Raw genomic sequence first — 27,579 nt, 5'->3', positions numbered from 1 at the left:
CTCAGCCTTATTCATTCCAGGTGTGGACAACTGGGAAGCGGACTTCCTCAGCAAACATGACCTCCATCCGGTGGAATGGGGCCTCCATCCGGTGGAATGGGGCCTACATCCCACGTGTTTAAACAGTTAATTCACCCGTGGGGCTGTCGCAGATAAATCTAATGGCTTCTAGTCTCAACAAGAAGCTATGCCGTTACTGTTCCAGAACGAGGGATCCACAGGCTGTAGCAGTGAACGTGTCACCATGGACGTACCAGTTTGTGTATCTGTTCCCTCCTCTACCGCTAATCCCAAGGGTTATAAAAAGACTAAGAGGTGAAAGCGTTTAAGTAACTCTAATTGCCCCGGATTGGCCTCAACGGCGTGGTACTCAGAGCACCAATTCACTTTCTGCCAAAGGACGCCAGAATGTCTAGTTACAGCTCTGGCGCAGTGTGTCCTGTATGCTACACAGCCCAGCAGCATTGTGTCCCCCCCCACCCTTGCAACACTTTTTTGTAGTTTTCAAATTAAGTATGTGTTGTTTTTTTTTATATTTGAATAATTAATAAGATTAAGAAGACCCTTCATTCCGATGGGACCCTAAAAGGGACTGGTAGGACCCCAATTTTTAAAAGTGATGGGTCCCTGGGACCCATTTTTTTTTTTCTTTGGCTCAGCGCAATCACTGAATATGTACTATAATGGAAAAATAAAAAATAAAACCACTGCTACAGGTATAGACTAAAAATCCAACCACCATGGTTAAAAATAATTTTAAAATACACTTCTATTTATATCATATGCCAACATTACTTTTTCTGAAAGTGGGTTTTTTAAGTGTGATATGCAGCACTTTGCTTAACCTCCACTAAAGCTAAAACAGCTGCCCGCTTTCTGCCAATCTCCGTGTGTAAAGATGCCGTGCGCATGCGCGCGGCATGCATTCACACTGTCAGAGAGCTTGGGGGAAGCCCAGTAGATGCTGGGCACGCCCCAACAGTGATGGCGCGCCCAGCACCTCCGTAGATGCTGGGCACGCCCCCAACAGTGATAGCGCCGTCCGTCCACGCCCCCGTCTGTGGACTGAACCGCCCACTTGCATTACGTGCACATGACACGCCCCCTATTTGCATAGCCATGCCCCTTTTGGCACGCGCGGCTTCGCAGCCCCCGCGCCCTGCCCTGCCCGTCCGCTGGAGTGAACACTAGACCATTTTGACCTAATGGTAACAGTATGGTCCGCCGGTCACCCATACTCAGGACCTAACCTCAGTTTTTACCAAAAGTGGTTTCAGCTTTTCATGTGTATCAACTCAGTGTAGTTCCAGTGTTGTCTGACGCTTCCGTTGGTCCTTGGAAGTGATGAGGGCTCTGAAGGTTTTTGTCAAAAAGACTGCTCGTCATCGTAAATCTGATTCGCTGTTTGTCCTTTATGATGCCACCAACATTGGTCGTCCGGCTTCTAAGCAATCAATTGCTCGTTGGCTCAAGTTGACCATTCAACAAGCCTGTACTTTGGCGGCTCTGCCTTTGCCAACGTCTATTCAGGCCCACTCGACGAGATCAGTGGGCTCTTCCTGGGCGGCTGGGCCTTACAATTGTGTCGAGCTGCTACTTGGTCTGGTTTGAACGCTTTTGTGAAATTCTGTTGGTTCGACACCTTGGCCAAAGGTGACCTTCAGTTTGGTCAGGTGGTTTTACAGGGGTCTCTGCACTCTCCCACCTATTTAGTACCATGGGGAAGTCCCAAAGCTCCCAAAGTACAGTTCCTCAGTATCCACTAGGACGTTAGATAATCGGAATTTAATACCTACCGGTAATTACTTTTCTCATAGTCTGTAGTGGATACTGGGCGCCCGCCTCAGTGCTTCAATTCCTGCTTACCTGAGTAAGTGCTTGGTTGGCCCGCCGTTGCGGTCCTCTTAGGTTGTTGGGATAGCTGTGCTATCCTGGTTTGGTTGGTGTTCTTATCCTCTGTTCTGGTTAGCGCGCTCCTTTTCGGTTATTATTGTGTGTTGGCTTAGTGCCTCACCGCTGTTGTACCTGTTTTTTCTTTCGTGGTATGTTCATCTCCTCGGACACAGTTTCCCAGACTAAGTCTGGTAGAAATGGCATAGAGGGGAGGAGCCAGCAGACACATACACGCACTAAAGGTTTTTAAAGTGCCAGGCTCCAGTGGACCCGATCTATACCCCATGGTACTAAAGTACATTTCCCCCAGTATCCACTACAGACTACGAGAAAAGAAATTACTGGTAGGTATTAAATTCCTTTTTCTCTGACGTCCTAAGTGGATGCTGGGGACTCCGTCAGGACCATGGGGATTAGCGGCTCCGCAGGAGACAGGGCACAAAAGTAAAAGCTTTAGGATCAGGTGGTGTGCACTGGCTCCTCCCCCCATGACCCTCCTCCAAGCCTCAGTTAGATTTTTGTGCCCGGCCGAGAAGGGTGCAATCTAGGTGGCTCTCCTAAAGAGCTGCTTAGAGTAAAAGTTTGTTAGGTTTTTTATTTTCAGTGAGTCCTGCTGGCAACAGGCTCACTGCTACGAGGGACTTAGGGGAGAGAAGTGAACTCACCTGCGTGCAGGATGGGTTGGCTTCTTAGGCTACTGGACACCATTAGCTCCAGAGGGAGTCGGAACACAGGTCTCACCCTGGGGTTCGTCCCGGAGCCGCGCCGCCGACCCCCCTTGCAGATGCCGAAAAGTGAAGAGGTCCAGAAACGGCGGCAGAAGACTCTTCAGTCTTCATAAGGTAGCGCACAGCACTGCAGCTGTGCGCCATTGTTGTCAGCACACTTCATAGCAGCGGTCACTGAGGGTGCAGGGCGCTGGGGGGGGCGCCCTGGGCAGCAATGATAGTACCTTATTCTGGCTAAAAATACATCACATATAGCCCCTGGGGGCTATATGGATGTATTTAACCCCTGCCAGGTCTCAGAAAAACGGGAGAAGAAGCCCGCCGAAAAGGGGGCGGGGCCTATTCTCCTCAGCACACAGCGCCATTTTCCCTCACAGAAATGCTGGTGGGAAGGCTCCCAGGCTCTCCCCTGCACTGCTCTACAGAAACAGGGTTAAAACAGAGAGGGGGGGCACTTATTTGGCGATATGTATATATATATTAAAATGCTATAAGGGAAAAACACTTATATAAAGGTTGTCCCTGTATAATTATAGCGTTTTTGGTGTGTGCTGGCAAACTCTCCCTCTGTCTCCCCAAAGGGCTAGTGGGGTCCTGTCCTCTCTCAGAGCATTCCCTGTGTGTGTGCTGTGTGTCGGTACGTGTGTGTCGACATGTATGAGGACGATGTTGGTGAGGAGGCGGAGCAATTGCCTGAAATGGTGATGTCACTCTCTAGGTAGTCGACACCGGAATGGATGGCTTATTTAAGGAATTACGTGATAATGTCAACACGCTGCAAGGTCGGTTGACGACATGAGACGGCCGGCAAACAAATTAGTACCTGTCCAGGCGTCTCAAACACCGTCAGGGGCTGTAAAACGCTCATTTACCTCAGTCGGTCGACACAGACACGGACACTGACTCCAGTGTCGACGGTGAAGAAACAAACGTATTTTCCTTTAGGGCCACACGTTAAATGTTAAGGGCAATGAAGGAGGTGTTACATATTTCTGATACTACAAGTACCACAAGAAGGGTATTATGTGGGGTGTGAAAAAACTACCTGTAGTTTTTCCTGAATCAGATAAATTAAATGAAGTGTGTGATGATGCGTGGGTTTCCCCCGATAGAAAATTATTGGCGGTATACCCTTTCCCGCCAGAAGTTAGGGCGCGTTGGGAAACACCCCTTAGGGTGGATAAGGCGCTCACACGCTTATCAAAACAAGTGGCGGTACCGTCTCCAGATAGGGCCGCCCTCAAGGAGCCAGCTGAGAGGCTGGAAAATATCCTAAAAAGGTATATACACACATACTGGTGTTATACTGCGACCAGCGATCGCCTCAGCCTGGATGTGCAGCGCTGGGGTGGCTTGGTCGGATTCCCTGACTGAAAATATTGATACCCTTGACAGGGACAGTATTTTATTGACTATAGAGCATTTAAAGGATGCATTTCTATATATGCGAGATGCACAGAGGGATATTTGCACTCTGGCATCAAGAGTAAGTGCGATGTCCATATCTGCCAGAAGATGTTTATGGACACGACAGTGGTCAGGTGATGCAGATTCCAAACGGCACATGGAAGTATTGCCGTATAAAGGGGAGGAGTTATTTGGGGTCGGTCCATCGGACCTGGTGGCCTCGGCAACAGCTGGAAAATCCACCTTTTTTACCCCAAATCACATCTCAGCAGAAAAAGACACCGTCTTTTCAGCCTCAGTCCTTTCGTCCCCATAAGGGCAAGCGGGCAAAAGGCCAGTCATATCTGCCCAGGGATAGAGGAAAGGGAAGAAGACTGCAGCAGGCAGCCCATTCCCAGGAACAGAAGCCCTCCACAGCTTCTGCCAAGTCCTCAGCATGACGCTGGGGCCGTACAAGCGGACTCAAGTGCGGTGGGGGGTCGTCTCAAGAGTTTCAGCGCGTAGTGGGCTCACTCGCAAGTGGACCACTGGATCCTACAAGTAGTATCCCAGGGGTACAGACTGGAAATTCGAGACGTCTCCCCCTCGCAGGCTCCTGATGTCTGCTTTACCAACGTCTTCCTCCGACAGGGAGGCAGTATTGGAAACAATTCACAAGCTGTATTCCCAGCAGGTGATAATCAAAGTACCCCTCCTACAACAAGGAAAGGGGTATTATTCCACACTATATTGTGGTACTGAAGCCAGACGGCTCGGTGAGACCTATTCTAAATGGGAAATCTTTGAACACTTACATACAAAGGTTCAAATCAAGATGGAGTCACTCAGAGCAGTGATAGCGAACCAGGAAGAAGGGGACTATATGGTGTCCCTGGACATCAAGGAAGCTTACCTCCATGTCCCAAATTGCCCTTCTCACCAAGGGTACCTCAGGTTCGTGGTACGGAACTGTCACTATCAGTTTCAGACGCTGCCGTTTGGATTGTCCACGGCACCCCGGGTCTTTACCAAAGTAATGGCCGAAATGATGATTCTTCTTCAAAGAAAAGGCGTCTTAATTATCCCTTACTTGGACGATCTCCTGATAAGGGCAAGGTCCAGAGAACAGTTGGAAGTCGGAGTAGCACTATCTCAAGTAGTTCTACGACAGCACGGGTGGATTCTAAATATCTAAAATCGCAGCCGTTTCCGACGACACGTCTGCTGTTCCTAGGGATGGTTCTGGACACAGTCCAGAAAAAGGTGTTTCTCCCGGAGGAGAAAGCCAGGGAGTTATCCGAGCTAGTCAGGAACCTCCTAAAACCAGGAAAAGTGTCAGTGCATCATTGCACAAGAGTCCTGGGAAAAATGGTGGCTTATTACGAAGCGATTCCATTCGGCAGATTCCACGCAAGAACTTTTCAGTGGGATCTGCTGGACAAATGGTCCGGATCGCATTTTCAGATGCATCAGCGGATAACCCTATCTCCAAGGACAAGGGTGTCTCTCCTGTGGTGGTTACAGAGTGCTCATCTTCTAGAGGGCCGCAGATTCGGCATTCAGGATGGGATGCTGGTGACCACGGAGGCCAGCCTGAGAGGCTGGGGAGCAGTCACACAGGGAAAAAATTTCCATGGAGTGTGATCAAGTCTGGAGATTTTTCTCCACATAAATATACTGGAGCTAAGGGCAATTTACAATGCTCTAAGCTTAGCAAGACCTCTGCTTCAAGGTCAGCCGGTATTGATCCAGTGGGACAACATCACGGCAGTCGCCCACGTAAACAGACAGGGCGGCACAATGAAGCAGGAGGGCAATGGCAGAAACTGCAAGGATTTTTCGCTGGGCGGAAAATCATGTGATAGCACTGTCAGCAGTGTTCATTCCGGGAGTGGACAACTGGGAAGCAGACTTCCTCAGCAGGCACAACCTCCACCCGGGAGAGTGGGGACTTCATCGGGAAGTCTTCCACATGATTGTGAACCGTTGGAAAAGACCAAAGGTGGACATGATGGCGTCCCGCCTGAACAAAAAACTGGACAAGTATTGCGCCAGGTCAAAAGACCCTCAGGCAATAGCTGTGGACGTTCTGGTAACACCGTGGGTGTACCAGTCGGTGTATGTCTTCCCTCCTCTGCTTCTCATACCCAAGGTATTGAGAATTATAAGACGTAGAGGAGTAAGAACTATACTCGTGGCTCCGGATTGGCCAAGAAGGACTTGGTACCCGGAACTTCAAGAGATGCTCACAGAGGACTCATGGCCTCTGCCGCTAAGAAGGGACTTGCTTCAGCAAGTACCATGTCTGTTCCAAGACTTACCGCGGCTGCGTTTGACGCCATGGCGGTTGAACGCCGGATCCTAAGGGAAAAAGGCATTCCGGAAGAGGTCATTCCTACCCTGGTCAAAGCCAGGAAGGAGGTGACCGCACAACATTATCACCACATGTGGCGAAAATATGTTGCGTGGTGTGAGGCCAGGAAGGCCCCATGAAGAAATTTCAACTCGGTCGTTTCCTGCATTTCCTGCAAACAGGAGTGTCTATGGGCCTCAAATTGGGGTCCATTAAGGTTCAAATTTCGGCCCTGTCGATTTTCTTCCAGAAAGAATTGGCTTCAGTTCCTGAAGTCCAGAAGTTTGTCAAGGGAGTACTGCATATACAACCCCCTTTTGTGCCTCCAGTGGCACTGTGGGATCTCAACGTAGTTCTGGGATTCCTAAAATCACATTGGTTTAAACCGCTCAAATCTGTGGATCTGAAATATCTCACAGGGAAAGTGACCATGCTGTTGGCCCTGGCCTCGGCCAGGCGAGTGTCAGAATTGGCGGCGTTTGTCTCAAAAAAGCCCATATCTGATTGTCCATTCGGACAGGGCAGAGCTGCGGACTCTTCCCCAGTTTCTCCCTAAGGTGGTGTCAGTGTTTCACCCGAACCAGCTTATTGTGGTACCTGCGGCTACTAGGGACTTGGAGGACTCCAAGTTGCTAGATGTTGTCAGGGCCCTGAAAATATAGTTTCCAGGACGGCTGGAGTCAGGAAAACTGACTTGCTGTTATCCTGTATGCACCCAACAAACTGGGTGCTCTTGCTTCTAAGCAGACGATTGCTAGTTGGATGTGTAGTACAATTCAGCTTGCACATTCTGTGGCAGGCCTGCCACAGCCAAAATATGTAAATGCCCATTCCACAAGGAAGGTGGGCTCATCTTGGGCGGCTGCCCGAGGGGTCTCGGCTTTACAACTTTGCCGAGCTGATACTTGGTCAGGGGCACACCCTGACTGAGGAGGACCTGGAGTTCTCTCATTCGGTGCTGCAGAGTCATCCGCACTCTCCCGCCCGTTTGGGAGCTTTGGTATAATCCCCATGGTCCTGACGGTGTCCCCAGCATCCACTTAGGACGTCAGAGAAAATAAGAATTTACTTACCGATAATTCTATTTCTCGTAGTCCGTAGTGGATGCTGGGCGCCCATCCCAAGTGCGGATTGTCTGCAATACTTGTACATAGTTATTGTTACAAAAATCGGGTTATTATTGTTGTGAGCCATCTTTTCAGAGGCTCCGCTGTTATCATGCTGTTAACTGGGTTCAGATCACAGGTTGTACAGTGTGATTGGTGTGGCTGGTATGAGTCTTACCCGGGATTCAAAATCCTTCCTTATTGTGTACGCTCGTCCGGGCACAGTATCCTAACTGAGGTATGGAGGAGGGTCATGGGGGGAGGAGCCAGTGCACACCACCTGATCCTAAAGCTTTTACTTTTGTGCCCTGTCTCCTGCGGAGCCGCTAATCCCCATGGTCCTGACGGAGTCCCCAGCATCCACTACGGACTACGAGAAATAGAATTATCGGTAAGTAAATTCTTATTTTTTTACCTGGTGCAATGTGTATAACGTGGTCTACCTGCTGCAATGTGTGTAAGCGGCTTTACCTGGCACAATGTGAATATGTTCTCTACCTGGCTCATTCTGTATAAGGGGCCCTACCTGGCGCAATGTGTATAAGCGGCACTACTGAATGGTCTAATGTGAGTTGGTACTATTATGTAGCCACGTCCCCTTCCCCATGAAGACAAGGCCCTAAATTTTTGCTGCGCGCCTCTGTACTGCACTGTCACTCATTGAAATATGGGAGGGGGAGCACCAATTCACTTTCTGCCAAAGGGCGCCAAAATGTGATATGCAGCACTTTGCTTTACCCCCTACTATAGCATTGTTGCATAAAGACCATTTTTCCCTAATGAATGAACTGGGATATTTAACTATTATTACATTTGGATTTCACCATGTTTACCAATGTTAGGGATCAATTTAGTAATCAAAATTTATTTCTTTTTGGGTCCGTCAAATGTAGAATTGTTTTTTAAAGGCTCGCTACATGTCAGGTGATTTATGTCACTTTTAGTTACAGCTACAGAAGACCCAATATTTGCAGTTGGGACAGAGTCGGGGGCAGTACTATGGAGGGTCTCTGCCAAACGTGAATCAGATTGGGAACAGTGTTATTGATCTGCCTTTTCAGGTGAGTATCACACCTGTGTGTCTGTCTGTCCATAAAAAAACCTATATATAAACTGTATATTTTAGTTTCGCTGCTTATAAATAAAGCATTTTTTATTTATTTTTATGGCACACTCAATCCTTTATGCCTTTTACTTGTAACTACTCAAGTATTGGTTCCTTAAACTTACATAATTAGAATGGAATTACACACACACACACACACACACACACACACACACACACACACACACACACACACACACACACACACACACACACACACACACACACACACACACACGCGCTTTCAAAAGTCAACAAATTCGTATTCCATATGACATATACAGGTTGTTCCAGACTGTATTTGTTAAAAATAAATACATAATACTGCTTTCATAAGTATTCAACCCTCACAGAATCAGCTTTTGATGCAATCACAGCTTTGTCTGTTGGGAGTAAGTTTGATTTATGACCAAATAGCAAAATTCAATAATTGATTTTTGACCAAAATATCAGATTTTCTCTAGGTTGTTCAGACAAAGCTTGTCGAATGAGACTTAGCTTTCTAGAGCTTTCACCTTTTTGTTTAAACACTCCTTTGGTACTCTGGCCTTGAAGTGCTTTGGTCATTGTGCTGTTGAAAGGTGATTTTTCCTCCCGAGCTTTAGTTTTCACAAAACCTTAACCAACATGTTAGCTGGGTAACTCTGTTTTCTAGCAAGCTCCAAACATTTTTTTTTTCTTCAGTAATGGCTTCTCTAGCTCCACACTCATACAGGCAATTTGTATGCCGAGCTCTTAATATGGGTGAATGGTACACATTCACTCCAGTCTCCTTCAGAGTGATACATCTCTGAGGCTTCCTTCACAAGTCTCCGTCTTGCTCTGGTGCTGAGTTTTGTGTGATGGGCTTGTCTAGGCGGTGTCTGGGTGGTATGAGCCGGCCTCATCCCACTATTTCGTCATTATTGGCCCAACATACTTGATCTATCCTTTATACACTTGGATAGTGTTCTGTAGCCTATAACTTTATCATTACTTTCTTAGAATTCTATTTTGTCTCCATTTTTGCAGTCTTAATTAAGATCTGCAGAACCTCCTTGGTCACATGAAAGTACAGTCTTGAACAATCTGTCATTTGTCATCTCTCTAAATTAAAAAGTGCAGTTAAAGTCCAAGATTTTTCCTGGGTTGCACATTTTCCATATAATATCGGTCTGTGAAGTCTTAAATGCCATTTTTCTTTACTTTCTGTTTTTATGTTAACACTGTGAACTCCAACCTAAGTAATCAATCATAAACATTTTTCTCTTACGTCCTAGAGGATGCTGGGGTCCACATTAGTACCATGGGGTATAGATGGGTCCACCAGGGGCCATTGGCACTTTAAGAGTTTGAGAGTGTGGGCTGGCTCCTCCCTCTATGCGCCTCCTAGAAGACTCCGTTTAGAAAATGTACACGGAGGAGCCGGTCACAGCTAGGGGAGCTCTCCTGAGTTTTTTATTTTACAAGGAGCCTGCTGGCAACAGCCTCCCTGCAGCAAGGTACTGAGGGGGAGTGCGGTGTCCGCCCTGCGGGGTCTGATCCACTGTCTCCGCTGACTGGGCACTGAGCTCCAGAGGGGTCTGATTGTTCTCCACCACAGGGGACCGCTCGCCCCAGCAGCATGCCGCTACCCCCTTGCAGAGCTGAAGAAACTGTGGCGAGTGAGACACCGCCCCCCCCCCCCCCCAGCAAGCGGAGAGGGAGCGCAGTATTAACTGCGCTCCTGGGATGGCTCAGCAGTACATGGTGCGGCGCTGTGAGTAGCGCCCTGGGCGAGCGCTTTCCCCCCTACACTGGTCCAGAAGCCTGTCGGGGTCCTCGGATCTCAACTAGCACTAATTCCTCAGGCTAGTATAATCCATGAAGAGCGGGAAGACGGCGCCATTAATGGGACGGTGCTTCTCCTCAGAGCGGACCCAGAAGCATTCCGACGCCATTTTCCTGCCTGCACAGCGCTGAGAAGGAGAATCGGGAGCCTCCACAGCAACTCCGGCTATCGGTAAACGGTACCAGGGGGTTGTAGAAGGGAGGGGGGAGGCTGTAATACGACTGTGTGTCCTATTAAGGTGCACAGTCAGCGCTGATAAGGGGGAAACTCTGTTTGCCCTCCCCTGTGTGTGTGTGTGGGGAGTGTTTGGTTTTCTCCCTTAGCTATGTCCAGGGACACTGTGTCATATGCTGCAGAGGATTTGTCCTCCCAGGATGATCCCATTCCATGTAATCAGGATAGCACTGGTTTAGCACAGATACCAGCAAGGGAGCCTGAGTGGTTTTCCTCTAACAAATCTTGGATTTCTCAGATTTCTGACAGGGTTGCAAGTAATGAATCTGCAACCCAGGTGGTTTTGCCTGTTCCAGGATCTACCGCCTTAAAGGAGCCGGCTGATCGAAAAATTGCTAACATACTTAAATCAATGTACACTGCTTCAGGGGCCATATTACGTCCCACTATTGCTAGTGCATGGATTGCAAAGGCTATAGTAAAGTGGTCGGCTACCTTACTTGAGGATTTGGATACGATGGATAAGGATGATGTTGCATTATTTTTACGCAACATATATGATTGAGCAGGTTTTATGGTAGAATCCATGAAAGACCTTTGTTCCATGGCTGCGGGAATCTCTTCCATGTCTGTTTCAGCTCGTCGGGGACTGTGGCTGCGTCAGTGGTCGGCCGATGCGGAATCCAGAAGAAGTGTGGAGTCCCTACCCTATACTGGTCAGGCTCTCTTTGGGGAAGCTCTAGACGCGTCGATATCCATGGCTACAGCGGTTAAGTCTCTGTTTCTTCCCTCAGTAGCACCTGCTCCGAAGAAATCCTTCTCTTCATCTGCAACACAGTCCTTTCGGCCTAACAAGCCTAGAAAGGCCAGACCGTCCAATACCTATTTAGGGGAGGTCGAGTTAAGTTCAAGAAACCTGCCACTGCAGGTTCCCAGGAACAAAAGCCTGCTTAAGGTACGCCACAGTCCTCTGCATGGCGGTGGACCACGCGGCCTGGAGGTGGGGCCGGTGGGAGCGAGACTCGGACACTTCAGTCACGTCTGGGTATCATCCGACCAGGATTCCTGGGTGATAGATATTGTGTCCCAGGGATACAGGCTGGAATTTCCAAGTCTCCCTCCTCATCGTTTTTTTCAAATCGGGCTTACCAGCTCTGTTGGCAGACAGCACTGTACTACAAGAAGCTGTCCAAAAGCTGGTGGAGTAACAGGTCATTGTGCCAGTTCCTCCTCCTGCGCATGCCACAGGTTACTATTCAAACCTTTTTGCGGTACCGAAACCGGATGGTTCGGTCAGGCCCATTCTGAACCTAAAATCATTGAACCCCTTTCTAAAGAAGTTCAAGATGGAGTCTCTCAGGGTGGTTATGTCAGGTCTGGAAGAGGGGGAATGCCTGGTATCCATGGATATCAAAGATGCATACCTCCACATTCTGATATGGCTGCCGCATCAGGCTTATCTCCGTTTCGCATAGCTGGACTGTCATTTCCAGTTCCCGTCCCTGCCATTCGGCCTCTCCACAGCATCAAGGGTGTTTACCAAGGTGATGGCAGAGATGATGGTTCTCCTCCACAAACAAGGGGTGAACATCATTCCATATCTGGATGATCTGCTGATAAAGGAATCGTCCAAGGAGAAGCTGCTGCAGTCCATTGTTCTCACAACACGCCTCCTCAAGAGTCATGGTTGGATTCTGAACCTTCCAATGTCACATTTGGAACCAACCCAGAGGTTGTCCTTTCTGGGAATGATCCTAGACACAGAAGTGCAGAAGGTGTTTCTTCCGCAGGAAAAGGCGTTGGTGATACAAACTATGGTCCGGGTTGTCCTGAAGCCAGCCCGGGTGTCGGTTCATCAATGCATCCACCTGTTGGGAAAGATGGTGGCCTCTTTCGAGGCTCTACAGTACGGGAGGTTCCACACTCGGACCTTCCAACTGGATCTTCTTGACAAGTGGTCGGGATCTCATCTCCACATGCACACTCAAGGAGTAACTTTCCAATGACGGTGGTCAAGCCTGGAAGCTGGCCCGCCCATCAACATCCTGGAACTAAGAGCCGTCTACAACGGTCTTCAGGCGGCCCCTCTTCTAAGAAATCGGGCCATTCAAGTGCAGTCGGACAACGTAACAACAGTGGCTTACATAAACCGACAGGGCGGAATGAAGAGCAGAGCGGCAATGTTACACGCGACAAGAATACTCCTCTGGACAGAAAAACACGCATTGGTGCTGTCAGTCATCTTCATTCCGGGAGTAGACTACTGGGAAGCAGACTTCCTCAGCAGACACAATCTCCATCCAGGGGGAGTGGGGTCTCCATCCGGAGGTGTTCAAGGAAATAAAAGACCTTTGGGGATTACCCCAAATAGACATGGTGGCCTCTCGTCTCAATAAGAAGCTTCGGCATTATTGTTCCAGGTCGAGGGACCCACAAGCAGTGGCAGTGGATGCCCTGGTGTCCCTGTGGGTTTTCCAGTCAGTGTACGTGTTTCAACCACTCCCACTCATCTCAAGAATCCTAAAGCTCATAAGTAGATCAAGGGTTCAAGCGATCCTCATTGCTCCAGACTGGCCAAGAAGGGCTTGGTACGCAGACCTTCTGAATTTTCTGCAAGAAGAACAGAGGCCTCTTCCTCTTCAGGAGGACCTGCTGCAGCTGGGGCCGTTTGCCTATCAAGACTTACCGTGGCTACGTTTGACGGCATGGAAGTTGAACGCCTGATACTTGCTCCGAAGGGCATTCCGAAGAAGGTCATTCCTAACCTGATACAGGCTAGGAAAGGGGTAATGTCTAAACATTACCAACGTATTTGGAAAAGATATGTCTCTTAGTGTGAACACAAGAAGTTTCCTACGGTGGAGTTTCAACTCAGACGTTTTCTCTTCGTCCTGCATGCAGGTGTGGATATGGGCCTGAGGTTGGGATATGTGAAGGTCCAGATTTCGGCCCTATCCATTTTCTTCCAGAAACAATTGGCTGCCCTCCCTGAGGTTCAGACTTTTTTGAAGAGAGTTCTGCACATCTAACCTCCCTTTGTACCGCTTACGGTGCCTTGGGACCGTAGCGTGGTGCTGCAGTTCCTACAGTCGGATTGGTTTGAGCCTCTACAAGAGGTTGAGGTCAAATTTCTTACATGCAAGGCGGTCACGTTGTTGGCCTTAGCTTCTGCTAGACGCGTGTCCGAATTGGTGTCTTTATCCTGTAAAAGTCCTTACTTGATCTTCCACGAAGATAGGGCTGAGCTCCAGACACGTCAGCAGTTTCTTCCGAAGGTTGTGTCTGCATTTCATATCAACCAACCTATTGTGGTGCCAGTGGCTAATGACTCCTCAATCACATCAAAGTCCTTGGATGTTGTAAGGGCTCTGAAGATATATGTGAAGAGAACTTCTTCTCACAGAAAGTCGGACTCTCTGTTTGTCCTATATGATCCCAAGAAAATTGGGTGTCCTGCTTCTAAGCAGATGATCTCTCGCTGGATTAGGTTCACTATCCAGCACGCTTATTCTATGACCGGATTGCCGTGTCCAAAAAACTGGCCCACTCTACTCGTAAGATGGGGTCTTCCCGGGCAGCTGCCCCGGGGTGTCTCGGCTTTGCCGAGCTGCAACTTGGTCTGGGTCGAACACGTCTGCAAAGTTTTACATGTTCGACACTTTGGCCTCCGATGATCTGAAGTTCAGTCAATGAGTTCTGCAGGAGCCTCTGCACTCTCCCTCCCGTTCTAGGAGCTTTGGTACATCCCCATTGTACTAATGTGGACCCCAGGATGTAAGAGAAAATAGTATTTTGGTTACATACCGGTAAATTATTTTCTCATAGTCCGTAGAGGATGCTGGGCGCCCGCGCAGCGCTGCGTTTTCCTGCAACCGTTATCTGGTTCAGTACAACTTTGTTTAGTTATGTACTGCTACTGCATTGTTACTTGATAAGTAATGTTTCAGCAGTTGTTGAGTTTTTCAAGCTGGTTAGCTTGATGTGCCGTGTATGTGTGAGCTGGTATGAATCTCGCCACTATCTGTGTTAAATCCTTTTCTCGAAGATGTCAGTTTCCTCGGACACAGTTTCTAGACTGAGTCTGGTAGGTGGGGCATAGAGGGAGAAACCAGCCCACACTCTCAAACTCTCAAAGTGCCAATGGCTCCTGGTGGACCCGTCTATACCCCATGGTACTAATGTGGACCCCAGCATCCTCTACTACGAGAAAAGGATTTACCGGTAGGTAACCAAAATTCTATTTTTTTTTTTTTTAATTGTGTGAAATCACATATATGGGTGACAGTACAGACAATCTATTTTATTTATTAATATGCAAGCCCTCTGATGAAGTCCTGGTGACGAAACCGGTAGGGGCGTGGCTTATGGATGGACGCTGAACAAGGCAACATGCAGTGGTGAATCCATCTTGTATCTTTGATTTTAAAACGAATGTATCAGCGGTGATTATACCGCCATCTTTGGTACGCTTACATTTTTAGACCTGTGTTTTATGATGTGTCAATAAATTGTCATCTTTTAATGCACTATTGGCGCCCCCCATTATTCTATTTTCGCTAGATAGATAGATCGATCTATCGATCTATCTATTTATTTTTTTACAGTATCTTGCTAAAGTGTACCCCCCTTCCATTTTTCATATTTTGTTGCCTCACAGCTTGGAATTAAAATGGATAGTTTGATGATTTGCATAATTTCCTTCACAGAACATGCCTACATCTTTTGAAGATGGTTTTTTTTTTTTTTGTGAAGCAAACAACAAATAGACAAAATAACAGAAAACTTCAGTGTGCATAACTATTCACCCAAATACAATATAAACATCAAATAAAAAGTTGTTTCAATGATATGTAAATATAGCTACCATTGTCCCTCAGGGCTTTTCATCCAACCAAATTCCCTTATAAGTGATTGATTAGAGGAAGATTTTACCATGCAAAAAATACAGAAATATACAATAGTGTAATATTTCATAGATCACTTACATATAGATAATGGGGTATATGCAATAGCGGGCGAATTGGCAAAATAGGCGAATTCCGGGCCGTTTTCGCCTCCAAAAATCAATTCGCCTATGCAGTGCAGTCATTTTTCGCAAAAAAACGGCCCGTCAAAATTCGCCTTTTCTCAATTCGCCTTTTTCCGAATTCGCCTTTTCTGCAATGGTACAGATGCTGCAATTCGCCTCCAGCATATTCAATTCAAGTTTGGAAATTCGCCTGCAGTGCTTTTAGACAGCAAATTCGCGATTTTCACTCCGCCACACTTTGGAGGGTGAAAACAAATAAAAAATTTTTAAACATGTTTTTTTTTGTGTTTTTTTTTTTAGGAATAGCAGATCTATTTATATTAGAAGGGATTAGGTTTTTTTTTTTTTTTGGGGGGAGGCACAAATATTATTTATATATTTTTTAAAATAATATTTTTATTTTTTTATTTTTTTTATTGCTGGAACGGTAAAATCCGGGGAAAAAATGGCGTGGGGTCCCCCCTCCAAAGCATAACCAGCCTCGGGCTCATTGAGCTGGTCCTGGTTCTAAAAATGCGGGGAAAAAATTGACAGGGGATCCCCCGTATTTTTAAAACCAGCACCGGGCTCTGCGCCTGATGCTGGTGCCAAAAATACGGGGGACAAAACGAGTAGGGGTCCCCCGTATTTTTAACACCAGCATCGGGCTCCACTAGCTGGACAGATAATGCCACAGCCGGGGGTCACTTTTATACAGTGCCCTGCGGCCGTGGCATCAAATATCCAACTAGTCACCCCTGGCCGGGGAACCCTGGGGGAATGGGGACCCCTTCAATCAAGGGGTCCCCCCCCCCCCAGCCACCCAAGGGCCAGGGGTGAAGCCCGAGGCTGTCCCCCCCCATCCAATGGGCTGCGGATGGGGGGGCTGATAGCCTTTGTGTTCAAAAAAAAAGATATTGTTTTTTCCATTAGTACTACAAGTCCCAGCAAGCCTCCCCTGCAAGCTGGTACTTGGAGAACCACAAGTACCAGCATGCGGGAGAAAAACGGGCCCGCTGGTACCTGTAGTTCTAATGGAAAAAAAATACCCAAATAAAAACAGGACACAGACACCGTCGACAGTAAAACTTTATTACACACTGCCGACACACACATACTTACCTATGTTCACACGCCGACATCGGTTCTCTTCTCCATGTAGAATCCCGGGGTACCTGAAAATAAAAGATCAATTATACTCACCTCAACAGGCTCCAGAGATAAATCCACGGACTTGGCAAAAAAAGAAAGCGCATTTACCCGCACCAAAAACGGACTGAAAGGTGTCCCATGCTGACACATGGGACACCTATCCACGATTAAGATCTGTCAGTGACAGTTGTCACTGACAGGTCTCTAAGCCAATCAGGAAGCGCAACTTCGTTGCGCTAACCTGATTGGCTGATCGCTGTGACAGCGCATCGCACAGCTCCCTCCATTATATTCAATGGTGGGAACTTAGCGGCTAGCGGTGAGGTCACCCGCCGGTCAGCGGTGACCGGCGGGTGACCCCACCGCTAGCCGCTAAGTTCCCACCATTGAAAGTAATGGAGGGAGCTGTGCGAGGCGCTGTCAGAGTACAGACGGCGTCCAGCCAATCAGATGAGCGCCACGGCAGTAGCGCTTCCTGATTGGCTGAAGGGACATCAGTGACAGGAGTCACGTGATGTCCCGGCATTCGGGGAGAGGGGTCCCATGTGTCAGCATGGGACCCCTTTCGGTCCGCAGGTCCGGTTGTTCGTTTTCTTTTTTTGCCAAGTCCGTGGATTTATCTCTGGAGCCTGTTGAGGTGAGTATAATTGATCTTTTATTTTCAGGTACCCCGGGATTCTACATGGAGAAGAGGACCGATGTCGGCGTGTGAACATAGGTAAGTATGTGTGTGTCGGCAGTGTGTAATAAAGTTTTACTGTCGACGGTGTCTGTGTCCTGTTTTTATTTGGGTATTTTTTTTCCATTAGAACTACAGGTACCAGCGGGCCCGTTTTTCTCCCGCATGCTGGTACTTGTGGTTCTCCAAGTACCAGCTTGCGGGGGAGGCTTGCTGGGACTTGTAGTACTAATGGAAAAAACAATATCTTTTTTTTTAACACAAAGGCTATCAGCCCTCCCATCCGCAGCCCATTGGATGGGGGGGGACAGCCTCGGGCTTCACCCCTGGCCCTTGGGTGGCTGGGGGGGGGGGACCCCTTGATTGAAGGGGTCCCCACTCCCCCAGGGTACCCCGGCCAGGGGTGACTAGTTGGATATTTGATGCCACGGCCGCAGGGCACTATATAAAAGTGACCCCCGGCTGTGGCATTATCTGTCCAGCTAGTGGAGCCCGATGCTGGTGTTAAAAATACGGGGGACCCCTACTCGTTTTGTCCCCCGTATTTTTGGCACCAGCATCAGGCGCAGAGCCCGGTGCTGGTTTTAAAAATACGGGGGATCCCTGCCCGATTTTTCCCCTGCATTTTTAGAACCAGGACCAGCTCGATGAGCCCGAGGCTGGTTATGCTTTGGAGGGGGGACCCCACGCCATTTTTTTTTCGGGTTTTTCCCCGTTTTTCCCCGTTTTTTAAAATCGCGGTAAAATCCGCAAAATCGGCCGATTTTTGCCCGCGACTCTGGCGAATCCGTTTTTCATTGCATATGGTGAATTCCGGAAGCCACCTTCCGGAATTCACCTGGCGAATTTGGTCGAATTGAAAAAACGGCGATAATTGCCGCGATTTCGCCCGCTATTGCATATACCCCATAGAGTCCAATGCTTCACAGGAGGAATTAATAGTGCCATCGGTGTGATGGAGCAAATTCTTTCCAACACGTGTATATGCACATCAAGATTTCTTTTCCTCGTTACCCCCGACTGATGGTTAAAAAGTATTGAGGTATACTTCCATATATTTGTAAAACACTTGATTTATTTAAAAAATGAATGGAATTAAATATCATGGGGAACATACACTTAATACATCAGCAAGCCAGGTCAGTAGGTATATTCACCATTTCTAGGGAGACTGAAATCCCAGGTTATCTCGTGCTCCAGGTGCGACCATAGACAGGATGCTGTGTAAAAATGAAATATACAGTATGTTCCCGGTCACTCTTTCCAACTAGTTTCAACACTCCCGGCGTCTTTTTCAAGGATGGAGAACCATTACCTTATCTGTTCTTTTTAAACACTCCCGGCCGGAAGTACCCGACCGGAAACAGCGTGTGCGGACTGTTTGTTAGTGAATGCCTTCATATAAACACCTAAACAGTAGCTCACCCAGTTGCAGACTGAGCAGTGCTGGGTCCGGTAATCCATAGCGGGCATTTACGGCCGTTAGTGAAGCCAGTCACTGATCCGCCGGAGCCCCTGCGTCACTCATCCCGCCCTCCGTAGCCATACGTCATCACGTAACGGCGTAGGTGGCGTCAGACTTGGCTCCATTACCCTGTAGGATCATCGGAATTGTAGTTCGTAATGATGCTTCACTGCGTGATGCCTATCGGCGCCATGGCGTGATTGCATCAGTGCATACTCCGTGAACTAGAATACTGGGAATTATAGTTTCCCATTCATAAGTGGCCCATAATAAAAGGCAGTATAGGGAAATAACGTGAAGAATCTAAACTTCATAATAAACATTCTACCACCGGAGCTCGACACAACCTTGATGCCCCAATCTCCCTAGAAGTAATACACACATATATAAGAGTACACAATACATCATAAAAAACAGTACGTCATAAAAAACATATTCTTAATAAATAATCCAGATTCATGATCATAAATACCACTTCACCTCAAAGTCACAATTTAATCCCTGTGTTTTGAGGGTCTTAAGATCATATTTCTGCTGCGGGGTACGCTGGGCTTCACAGGGAATGACATTGGGTTGTCGAGTAGGATCTTGGTCCGAGGCACCAACAAGCTCAAAGCTTTGACCTTCTTCCCAGAATTCATAGCGCCGCCTCCTCTATAACCCCGCCTCCGTGCACAGGAGCACAGTTTTGTAGTTGGTGCAATGCAGTAAGCAGGCATACAACAGGGGGGCTGCTCCAGCAGCCCGGAGAAGAAGCTTTTAAGAAATAAATGAAGACTTCAAGGGCTGCAGCAGAGGCACTGACTGTGTTAGATGTCAGTCAGTCAGTCATCCATCTCCTGCTGCAGCTCCATCACCTCCCCCAGCGGCGCTGTATACTCCCGCGCCCTAGTTGCCGTGTACTTTAAGCGAAGGCTCCGCTTTTCTCCATGTTAGTCACACACACGACCGCTGTTCTCCTGGATCGCGTGGCCGCACTCAGGGAGGAGGGAAGTGGGCCCCCCCGGCGGGACCCACTGTAAATCGCGATCCCGCGCGGCCGGTAGGATGCGGGCCGCGTGTGCTGGCATGTACACTGTGGTAGTACAGGGACCCCACTAGACCACCAGGGCTTGGGCACAGGTCGTTTTTTTTCTCATAAACCGTTTATATAAGCCCACAGTGCCCGGTGGTGAAGTCCAGCAGGGGGATAAGGCTTTGACCTGTAGCCCCTCCCCCAGTGCGCAATTTAGAGTAAATGTTCCCGCCCTGGAGCTGCATATCTCTCTCCCTCACTCCCTATCAGCGTTTAGGCGCCATTAGGACAAGCTGAGCTGATCCTGGGACTGTTTGGGCAAATCCTCCTTTGTAAAGCCGCCTGCATGTCAGCGCTGTGCATTTTACAGGACACTTAAGTATTCTACATGTCTGCTGACAGTGTTAGTTATTTAGGCAGGGTTATATAGTACAAGTACCCTGTGATATACATCCAGTATTTACTGTGCATTGTTAGATCTATTGAGTGTATATCTATACATAGTACTACTCTGTATTGCTACTCCGGTGCAGTTTTATTGCATGTCATAATTTCTGCATTGTACAATGTGACTGTGTGTGCATATAGCTGCTGTGTGACCTCCATTCCGTGTATCTCACTCAGATTGCTATCCCTATATTCTATAACCTGAGGGGGCTAAGTGCGTCGGGTTTATCATTTAATATAGGTAGTTCACAGTATATACTCAGTGGGGTATATGCAATTGCGGTCGAATTCCCGAAATTGTCGAATTTCGGGTCATTTTCGACCAAAAAAAAAAATCGCCTATGCAATTCAGTGCTTTCCGACCAAAAAACGGACTTTCAAAATTCGACTTTTTGAAATTCGACTTTTTGCAAATTCGACTTTTCTGCAATGATACAAGTGCTGCAATTCGACCAAAGCATATTCAATTCAAGTTTGGAAATTCGACAGCAGTGCTTTTAGACAGCAAATTCGTCATTTTCAATCCGCCACACTTTGGAGGGTGAAAACAAATAAAAAAAATTTAAACATGATTTTTTTTGTGTTTTTTTGGGGGGGAATAGCAGATCTATTTATATTAGAAGGGATTAGGTACTTTTTTTTTTTTTTTTTTTGGAGGCACAAATATTATTTATATATTTTTTAAAATATTATTTTTTTTATTTTTTTTTTATGCTGGAACGGTGAAATCATAAAAAAAAATGGCGTGGGGTCCCCCCTCCAAAGCATAACCAGCCTCGGGCTCTTCGAGCTGGTCCTGGTTCTAAAAATGCGGGGAAAAAATTGACAGGGGATCCCCCGTATTTTTAAAACCAGCACCGGGCTCTGCGCCTGGTGCTGATGCCAAAAATACGGGGGACAAAAAGAGTAGGGGTCCCCCGTATTTTTAACACCAGCATCGGGCTCCACTAGCTGGACAGATAATGCCACAGCCGGGGGTCACTTTTATGCCGTGCCCTGCGGCCGTGGCATTAAATATCCAACTAGTCACCCCTGGCCGGGGTACCCTGGGGGAGTGGGGACCCCTTCAATCAAGGGGTCCCCCCCCCCCCAGCCACCCAAGGGCCAGGGGTGAAGCCCGAGGCTGTCCCCCCCCATCCAATGGGCTGCGGATGGGGGGGCTGATAGCCTTTTGTGATAATAAAAAGATATTGTTTTTTCCAGCAGTACTACAAGTCCCAGCAAGCCTCCCCCGCAAGCTGGTACTTGGAGAACCACAAGTACCAGCATGCGGGAGAAAAACGGGCCCGCTGGTACCTGTAGTACTACTGGGAAAAAAATACCCAAATAAAAACAGGACACACACACCGTCGACAGTAAAACTTTATTTCATACGTCGACACACACATACTTACCTATGTTCACACGCCGACATCGGTCCTCTTCTCCATGTAGAATCCACGGATACCTGAAAAGAAAAGATCAATATACTCACCTCAGCCATGGTCCAGAGATAAATCCACGTACTTGGCAAAAAAAACAAACCGAACACCCGCTCCATGCCGGACTGAAAGGGGTCCCATGCTGACACATGGGACACCTTTCCACGAATGAGACCTGTCAGTGACAGCTGTCACAGAAAGGTCTCTAAGCCAATCAGGAAGCGCAACTTCGTTGCGCTCACCTGATTGGCTGTGCGCTGTCTGTACTGTGACAGCACATCGCAAAGCCGCTCCATTACTTTCAATGGTGAAAACTTAGCGGCTAGCGGTAAGGTCACCCGCCGGTCAGCGGCTGACCGGCGGGTGACCCCACCGCTACCCGCAAAGTTCCCACCATTGAAAGTAATGGAGCGGCTTTGCGATGTGCTGTCACAGTACAGACAGCGCACAGCCAATCAGGTGAGCGCCACGGAAGTAGCGTTTCCTGATTGGCTGAAGGGACGTCAGTGACAGGAGTCACGTGATGTCCCGGCATTCGGGAGAAAGGGGTCTGATGTGAAAACATTGGACCCCTTTGTAGTCCGGTATGGAGCGGGTTTTTGCGTGTTTTTTTTTTTAAACAAGTACGTGGATTTTACTCTCTGGACGTGGATTTATCTCTGGACGCTGGAAGGTGAGTATAATTTTTTCACAGGTACCCTCGGATCGTCGGAGACCGTGGCAGTCGGCGTGTCAACATAGGTAAGTATGTGTGTGTCGGTAGTGTGTAATAAAGTTTTACTATCAAGGTGTGTGTGTCCTGTTTTTATTTGGGTATTTTTTTCCCAGTAGTACTACAGGTACCAGCGGACCCGTTTTTCTCCCGCATGCTGGTACTTGTGGTTCTCCAAGTACCAGCTTGCGGGGGAGGCTTGCTGGGACTTGTAGTACTGCTGGAAAAAACAATATCTTTTTATTATCACAAAAGGCTATCAGCCCCCCCATCCGCAGCCCATTGGATGGGGGGGGGGACAGCCTCGGGCTTCACCCCTGGCCCTTGGGTGGCTGGGGGGGGGGACCCCTTGATTGAAGGGGTCCCCACTCCCCCAGGGTACCCCGGCCAGGGGTGACTAGTTGGATATTTAATGCCACGGCCGCAGGGCACGGCATAAAAGTGACCCCCGGCTGTGGCATTATCTGTCCAGCTAGTGGAGCCCGATGCTGGTGTTAAAAATACGGGGGACCCCTACTCTTTTTGTCCCCCGTATTTTTGGCACCAGCACCAGGCGCAGAGCCCGGTGCTGGTTTTAAAAATACGGGGGATCCCTGGCCAATTTTTCCCCTGCATTTTTAGAACCAGGACCAGCTCGATGAGCCCGAGGCTGGTTATGCTTTGGAGGGGGGACCCCACGCCATTTTTTTTCCGGGTTTTTCACGTTTTTTTACCGTTTTTTAAAATCGCGGCAAAATCCGCCAAATCGGCCGATTTTCGCCCGCGACTCTGGCGAATCCGTTTTTCATTGAATATGGTGAATTCCGGAAGCCACCTTCCGGGATTCACCTGTCGAATTGAGTCGAATTAAAAAACGGCGAAAATTGCCGCGAATTCGACCGCAATTGCATATACCCCAGTGTGTATTTTTCTCTGATTTTTAGTCACCATATACCTCTTGAATTTCCTGTTTGTGCTGATACACTACACAGGGGGTTCTTGTCAGGTATTGTGCTGCTGATATTGTACTGGGTTGCCTTGCATTGAGCTTTCGGATATGTCGGCTACAAAGGGCAATGGTGCTGGGGCTGATTCTACATTGCGTGGTGGTGACCATGAAGACACGTTTGAGGAAAACATAGCAGCTTGAGGGTTCAGGTTCTGGGGGATTCTTACCCCCAAGTGGGACTGTAGCAACGGGGGTTCAAACTGACCCACCTTGGGCTACCTTCTCCACACTATTGAATATGCTGATAACTAGATTAACGCCCCCTGTGGTACCTCCTGTGTCGGTACAACCGCTTATGGTCCCCGCGGTTAACCCGCCATGGGCAGATCAACTGTCTGCTCAGTTACAGCAATTGATCCAATCACTGACTACTCAGAAGTCTAACCCTCGCCTGCCTAAGACCAAGGGGTCTTCTAAGCAGGCCATTACTTCCTCACAATCCACCAACGTCCCAGGCTGGCGTTTATACTGACCCCACAGATTCTGTTCCCGACGCTTCTGATGGGGAATCTGTTTCACAGGTGGATGTTCCTGACTTGTTGGAAGCTATCAGGATCATTCTTCAAATTACTGATGACCCGGAGCCTGATGCTGCCCCTAAGAAACCGGACAGGTTTAAGTGTTAGAAAGTGGTTAAACAAGTTTCTTTTTCATCCACTAGGAGTACTCTTGGGATATGGACGGCTTCCACAGGAAGAAGGCACTGAATAAATTAATTTTGAAACTACACCTCCCCTCCATATCCCTGAGTACCTCAGTGTTTTTTCTGTGCTCGACACAGTTAGAAGGCTTGTGGAGTTTGTCCACATTTCATTGGAATTTTTTCTAAGTTTTTTTCTTTTTTCAACGATTTACCACATCCCTTCCCACCTTCCAATAGGCGTGGGTCTGGGATAGTGAAGGCTGCTTTAGCAGCTGTGGGTGTCGGACCTCTCTAAAAAGAGCTCCCTCACTACCACGTGCAGGACTAAAACCTGCAGTAAAGGCTGGACGGAACTTACAGAGAAGGCCCGTCATAGCCCTCACCACAGGGTCCAGGTATGTTGAACGGGGCGGTCAGCTCACGCTGCCGCGCCACTGTGTGGGATACTGTGTGTGTGTGTGGCCGCCCGCCGCTTCCAGCGCTGCTGTTTAGGCTGTCTCCCCCGCCGCTCTGAGCTGCGTCGGCCACATGGTTTTATGCATAGGCCTCTCCACGGCTCTATACAGCGCGCTCCCCGGCCCTCGATGCCGCTTGGCTCCCTCTCCACCATAGCCGGCTCCGTGTATAGAGAACGGTACACGGAGCACGGGGGGGGCACACAAATGAGTCAAAAGGTAGGCTCCATAGCCTAGTGAGTAACTTTGCTGCCACAGTGATATTCCCTGAACACGAAATGTCAGGGTCACTGGATAAAAGCTCATGATTCAACTCTTATTGATAAAGGGAATACAGCAGCGCTGCATATGTATTACAATAGGCTATGAAGTCTTTGTTAAAACAGGATACAAGTTATATGTGCAGGTTTGAGTGCAACATAAGATGCTTATTAAATCTGCCTACATAATTATAAGTCGGCACTTTGTGTTATACTGTGAGCATGGGGACATATTAACCATGCTTCTTGTTGTTTTTCCTGTTGTATTTCCAGAATTTCCTGTGTTACATCTCTCCTCCATTGAAGGCGCAGGGGTGTTAAGGGGAATTTGGGATCAGGCATATTGCTGGCGTGCACTGCACTTGGCCAGATATATATTTATAGAGACACCTTAGTGCTATTTACTGAGTCGCGCAAGTTGTCTGTCTTTGTATTTTTTGTATTGTCCGTCTGCATGAGTAAGACACCAGCAATTACTAATAAGCAGTTTCCCTGCCATGTCTAAAACATGGATATACACTTTCTCTTACTATTATTTATAATGATATTATCCTAAAGACTGCAAATCTGAATCATGGCCGTGGCAGCCAAATACTGACTTTGTTCACTATTGTAAGTAAGATATGTTATAACAATTGGTCAGCACATGGTGCTTATAAAACAGTATCTGTGGAGCACTGCAAGCATTGCGAGTTCAGGTCTCACCTGCAGCAGCTTTGGCTTTATCCACTTGGCCACACCACACTGGATACGCCCAATCTCATCTGATTTTGGAAGCTAAGCAGTGTTGGGCCTGATTAGCCACCTGGGAGTACAAGGTGCTGTAGGTATATTTTAATCTACAGCCACACCACACTGGATACACCCAAACTCATCTGATTTTGGAAGCTAAGCAGTGTTGCATATTGGGGGTCATTCCGAGTTGTTCGCTCGCAAGCTGCTTTTAGCAGCTTTGCACACGCTAAGCCGCCGCCTACTGGGAGTGAATCTTAGCTTATCAAAATTGCGAACGAAAGATTTGCAATATTGCGAAAAGACTTCTCTGTGCAGTTTCTGAGTAGCTCGAGACTTACTCTGCCAGTGCGATCAGTTCAGTGCTTGTCGTTCCTGGTTTGACATCACAAACACACCCAGCGTTTGCCCAGACACTCCTCCGTTTCTCCAGCCACTCCCGCGTTTTTCCCAGAAACGGTAGCGTTTTTTCACACACTCCCATAAAACGGCCAGTTTCCGCCCAGAAGCACCCACTTCCTGACAATCCCATTACGATCTCCAGAACGAAGAAAAAACCTTGTAATGCCGTGAGTAAAATACCTAACTGCATAGCAAATTTACTTGGCGCAGTCGCACTGCGGACATTGCGCAAGCGCATTAGCGACTAATCGCTCCGTTGCGAGAAAAAAATAACGAGCGAACAACTCGGAATGACCCCCATTGTTTGCCATCTGGGGGAGACTGGTGATCCAACTAGATTGCATACTAATGCATGCTAGTTTAAACTGTAAAAAAAAAAAAAAAAAGATACATTCTGGTTAGCTCAGTTTGGGCTTACACTATCAATATAAACCTACCATAGGTTTTTACAGTCATGATAGTTCTCCAGAGCCCGCTACCAAGAGCGCGCTCCCGGCGCCGGCCACTAGATAGGGCCCATTAACTAAGCTGTGGTTAAGCAGCAGTCATCTCAGGTTTTAAGCCTATGTGAGGTCACATTTAGTTTCAGACTTCTAAAAAATTATTATACCTCTGTATCAGGATGTGTCTGGATATATGTATATGGGTATATAATATATATGTGTATGTATGCATATATGGAATATATATATTTTTCTCTAACGTCCTAGTGGATGCTGGGGACTCCGTCAGGACCATGGGGAATAGCGGGCTCCGCAGGAGACAGGGCACATCTAAAAAGCTTTTTAGGTCACATGGTGTGTACTGGCTCCTCCCCCTATGACCCTCCTCCAAGCCTCAGTTAGGTTTTTGTGCCCGTCCGAGAAGGGTGCAAACTGGATGGCTCTCTTAAGGAGCTGTTTAGTAAAGTTTTTTTTTAGGTTTCTAATCAGTGATTCCTGCTGGCGACAGGATCACTGCAACGAGGGACTTAGGGGAGAGACTTGCAACTCACCTGCGTGCAGGAGGATTGAAGTTTTAGGCTACTGGACACTGAGCTCCAGAGGGAGTCGGAACACAGGTCAGCCTGGGGTTCGTCCCGGAGCCGCGCCGCCGATCCCCCTTACAGACGCTGAAGAAAGACGGCGGAACGGAGGTCCGGAAACAGGCGGCAGAAGACTTCACAGTCTTCAGAGAGGTAGCGCACAGCACTGCAGCTGTGCGCCATTGTTGCTACACGGCTCACTGACACGGTCACGGAGGGTGCAGGGCGCTGCTGGGGGCGCCCTGGGCAGCAATATAAATACCTATTTGGCAAATAAATACATCACATATAGCCATTAAGGCTATATGTATGTATTTAACCCAGGCCAGTTTTCCTAATAACCGGGAGAAAAGCCCGCCGTGAAAGGGGCGGAGCTTATTCTCCTCAGCACTCAGCGCCATTTTCCTGACCAGCTCCGCTGGTGAGGAAGGCTCCCACTCTCCCCTGCACTACAGAAACAGGGTTAAAGAGAAGGGGGGCATAAATTGGCGATATAATTATATATTAAGAGCCCATATATAGAAACAACACCTTCTAGGGTTGTTATATACATTATGGCGCTTTTGGTGTGTGCTGGCAAACTCTCCCTCTGTCTCCCCAAAGGGCTAGTGGGTCCTGTCC

The 27,579-nt window shown here is 48.0% G+C and overlaps 1 protein-coding gene across 2 annotated transcripts in view; it reads left to right on the top strand.

Moving 5' to 3' along the window:
- The window catches only part of CRTC1 (CREB regulated transcription coactivator 1), a 462,675-nt gene that overhangs the window by 123,830 nt on the left and 311,266 nt on the right, over positions 1-27,579 (top strand). For both annotated transcript variants that reach the window (XM_063914768.1, XM_063914769.1), the window contains exon 2: positions 8,411-8,527. In XM_063914768.1, coding sequence (XP_063770838.1) covers positions 8,411-8,527 — 117 coding nt within the window. The remainder of the gene's footprint in view (positions 1-8,410; positions 8,528-27,579) is intronic.

The sequence above is a fragment of the Pseudophryne corroboree genome, chromosome 1, assembly GCF_028390025.1.
Source record: "Pseudophryne corroboree isolate aPseCor3 chromosome 1, aPseCor3.hap2, whole genome shotgun sequence".
Lineage (NCBI taxonomy): Eukaryota > Metazoa > Chordata > Amphibia > Anura > Myobatrachidae > Pseudophryne > Pseudophryne corroboree.
Note: the sequence above shows the minus strand (reverse complement) of the source record. Positions and strands in the feature narration are given on the sequence as shown.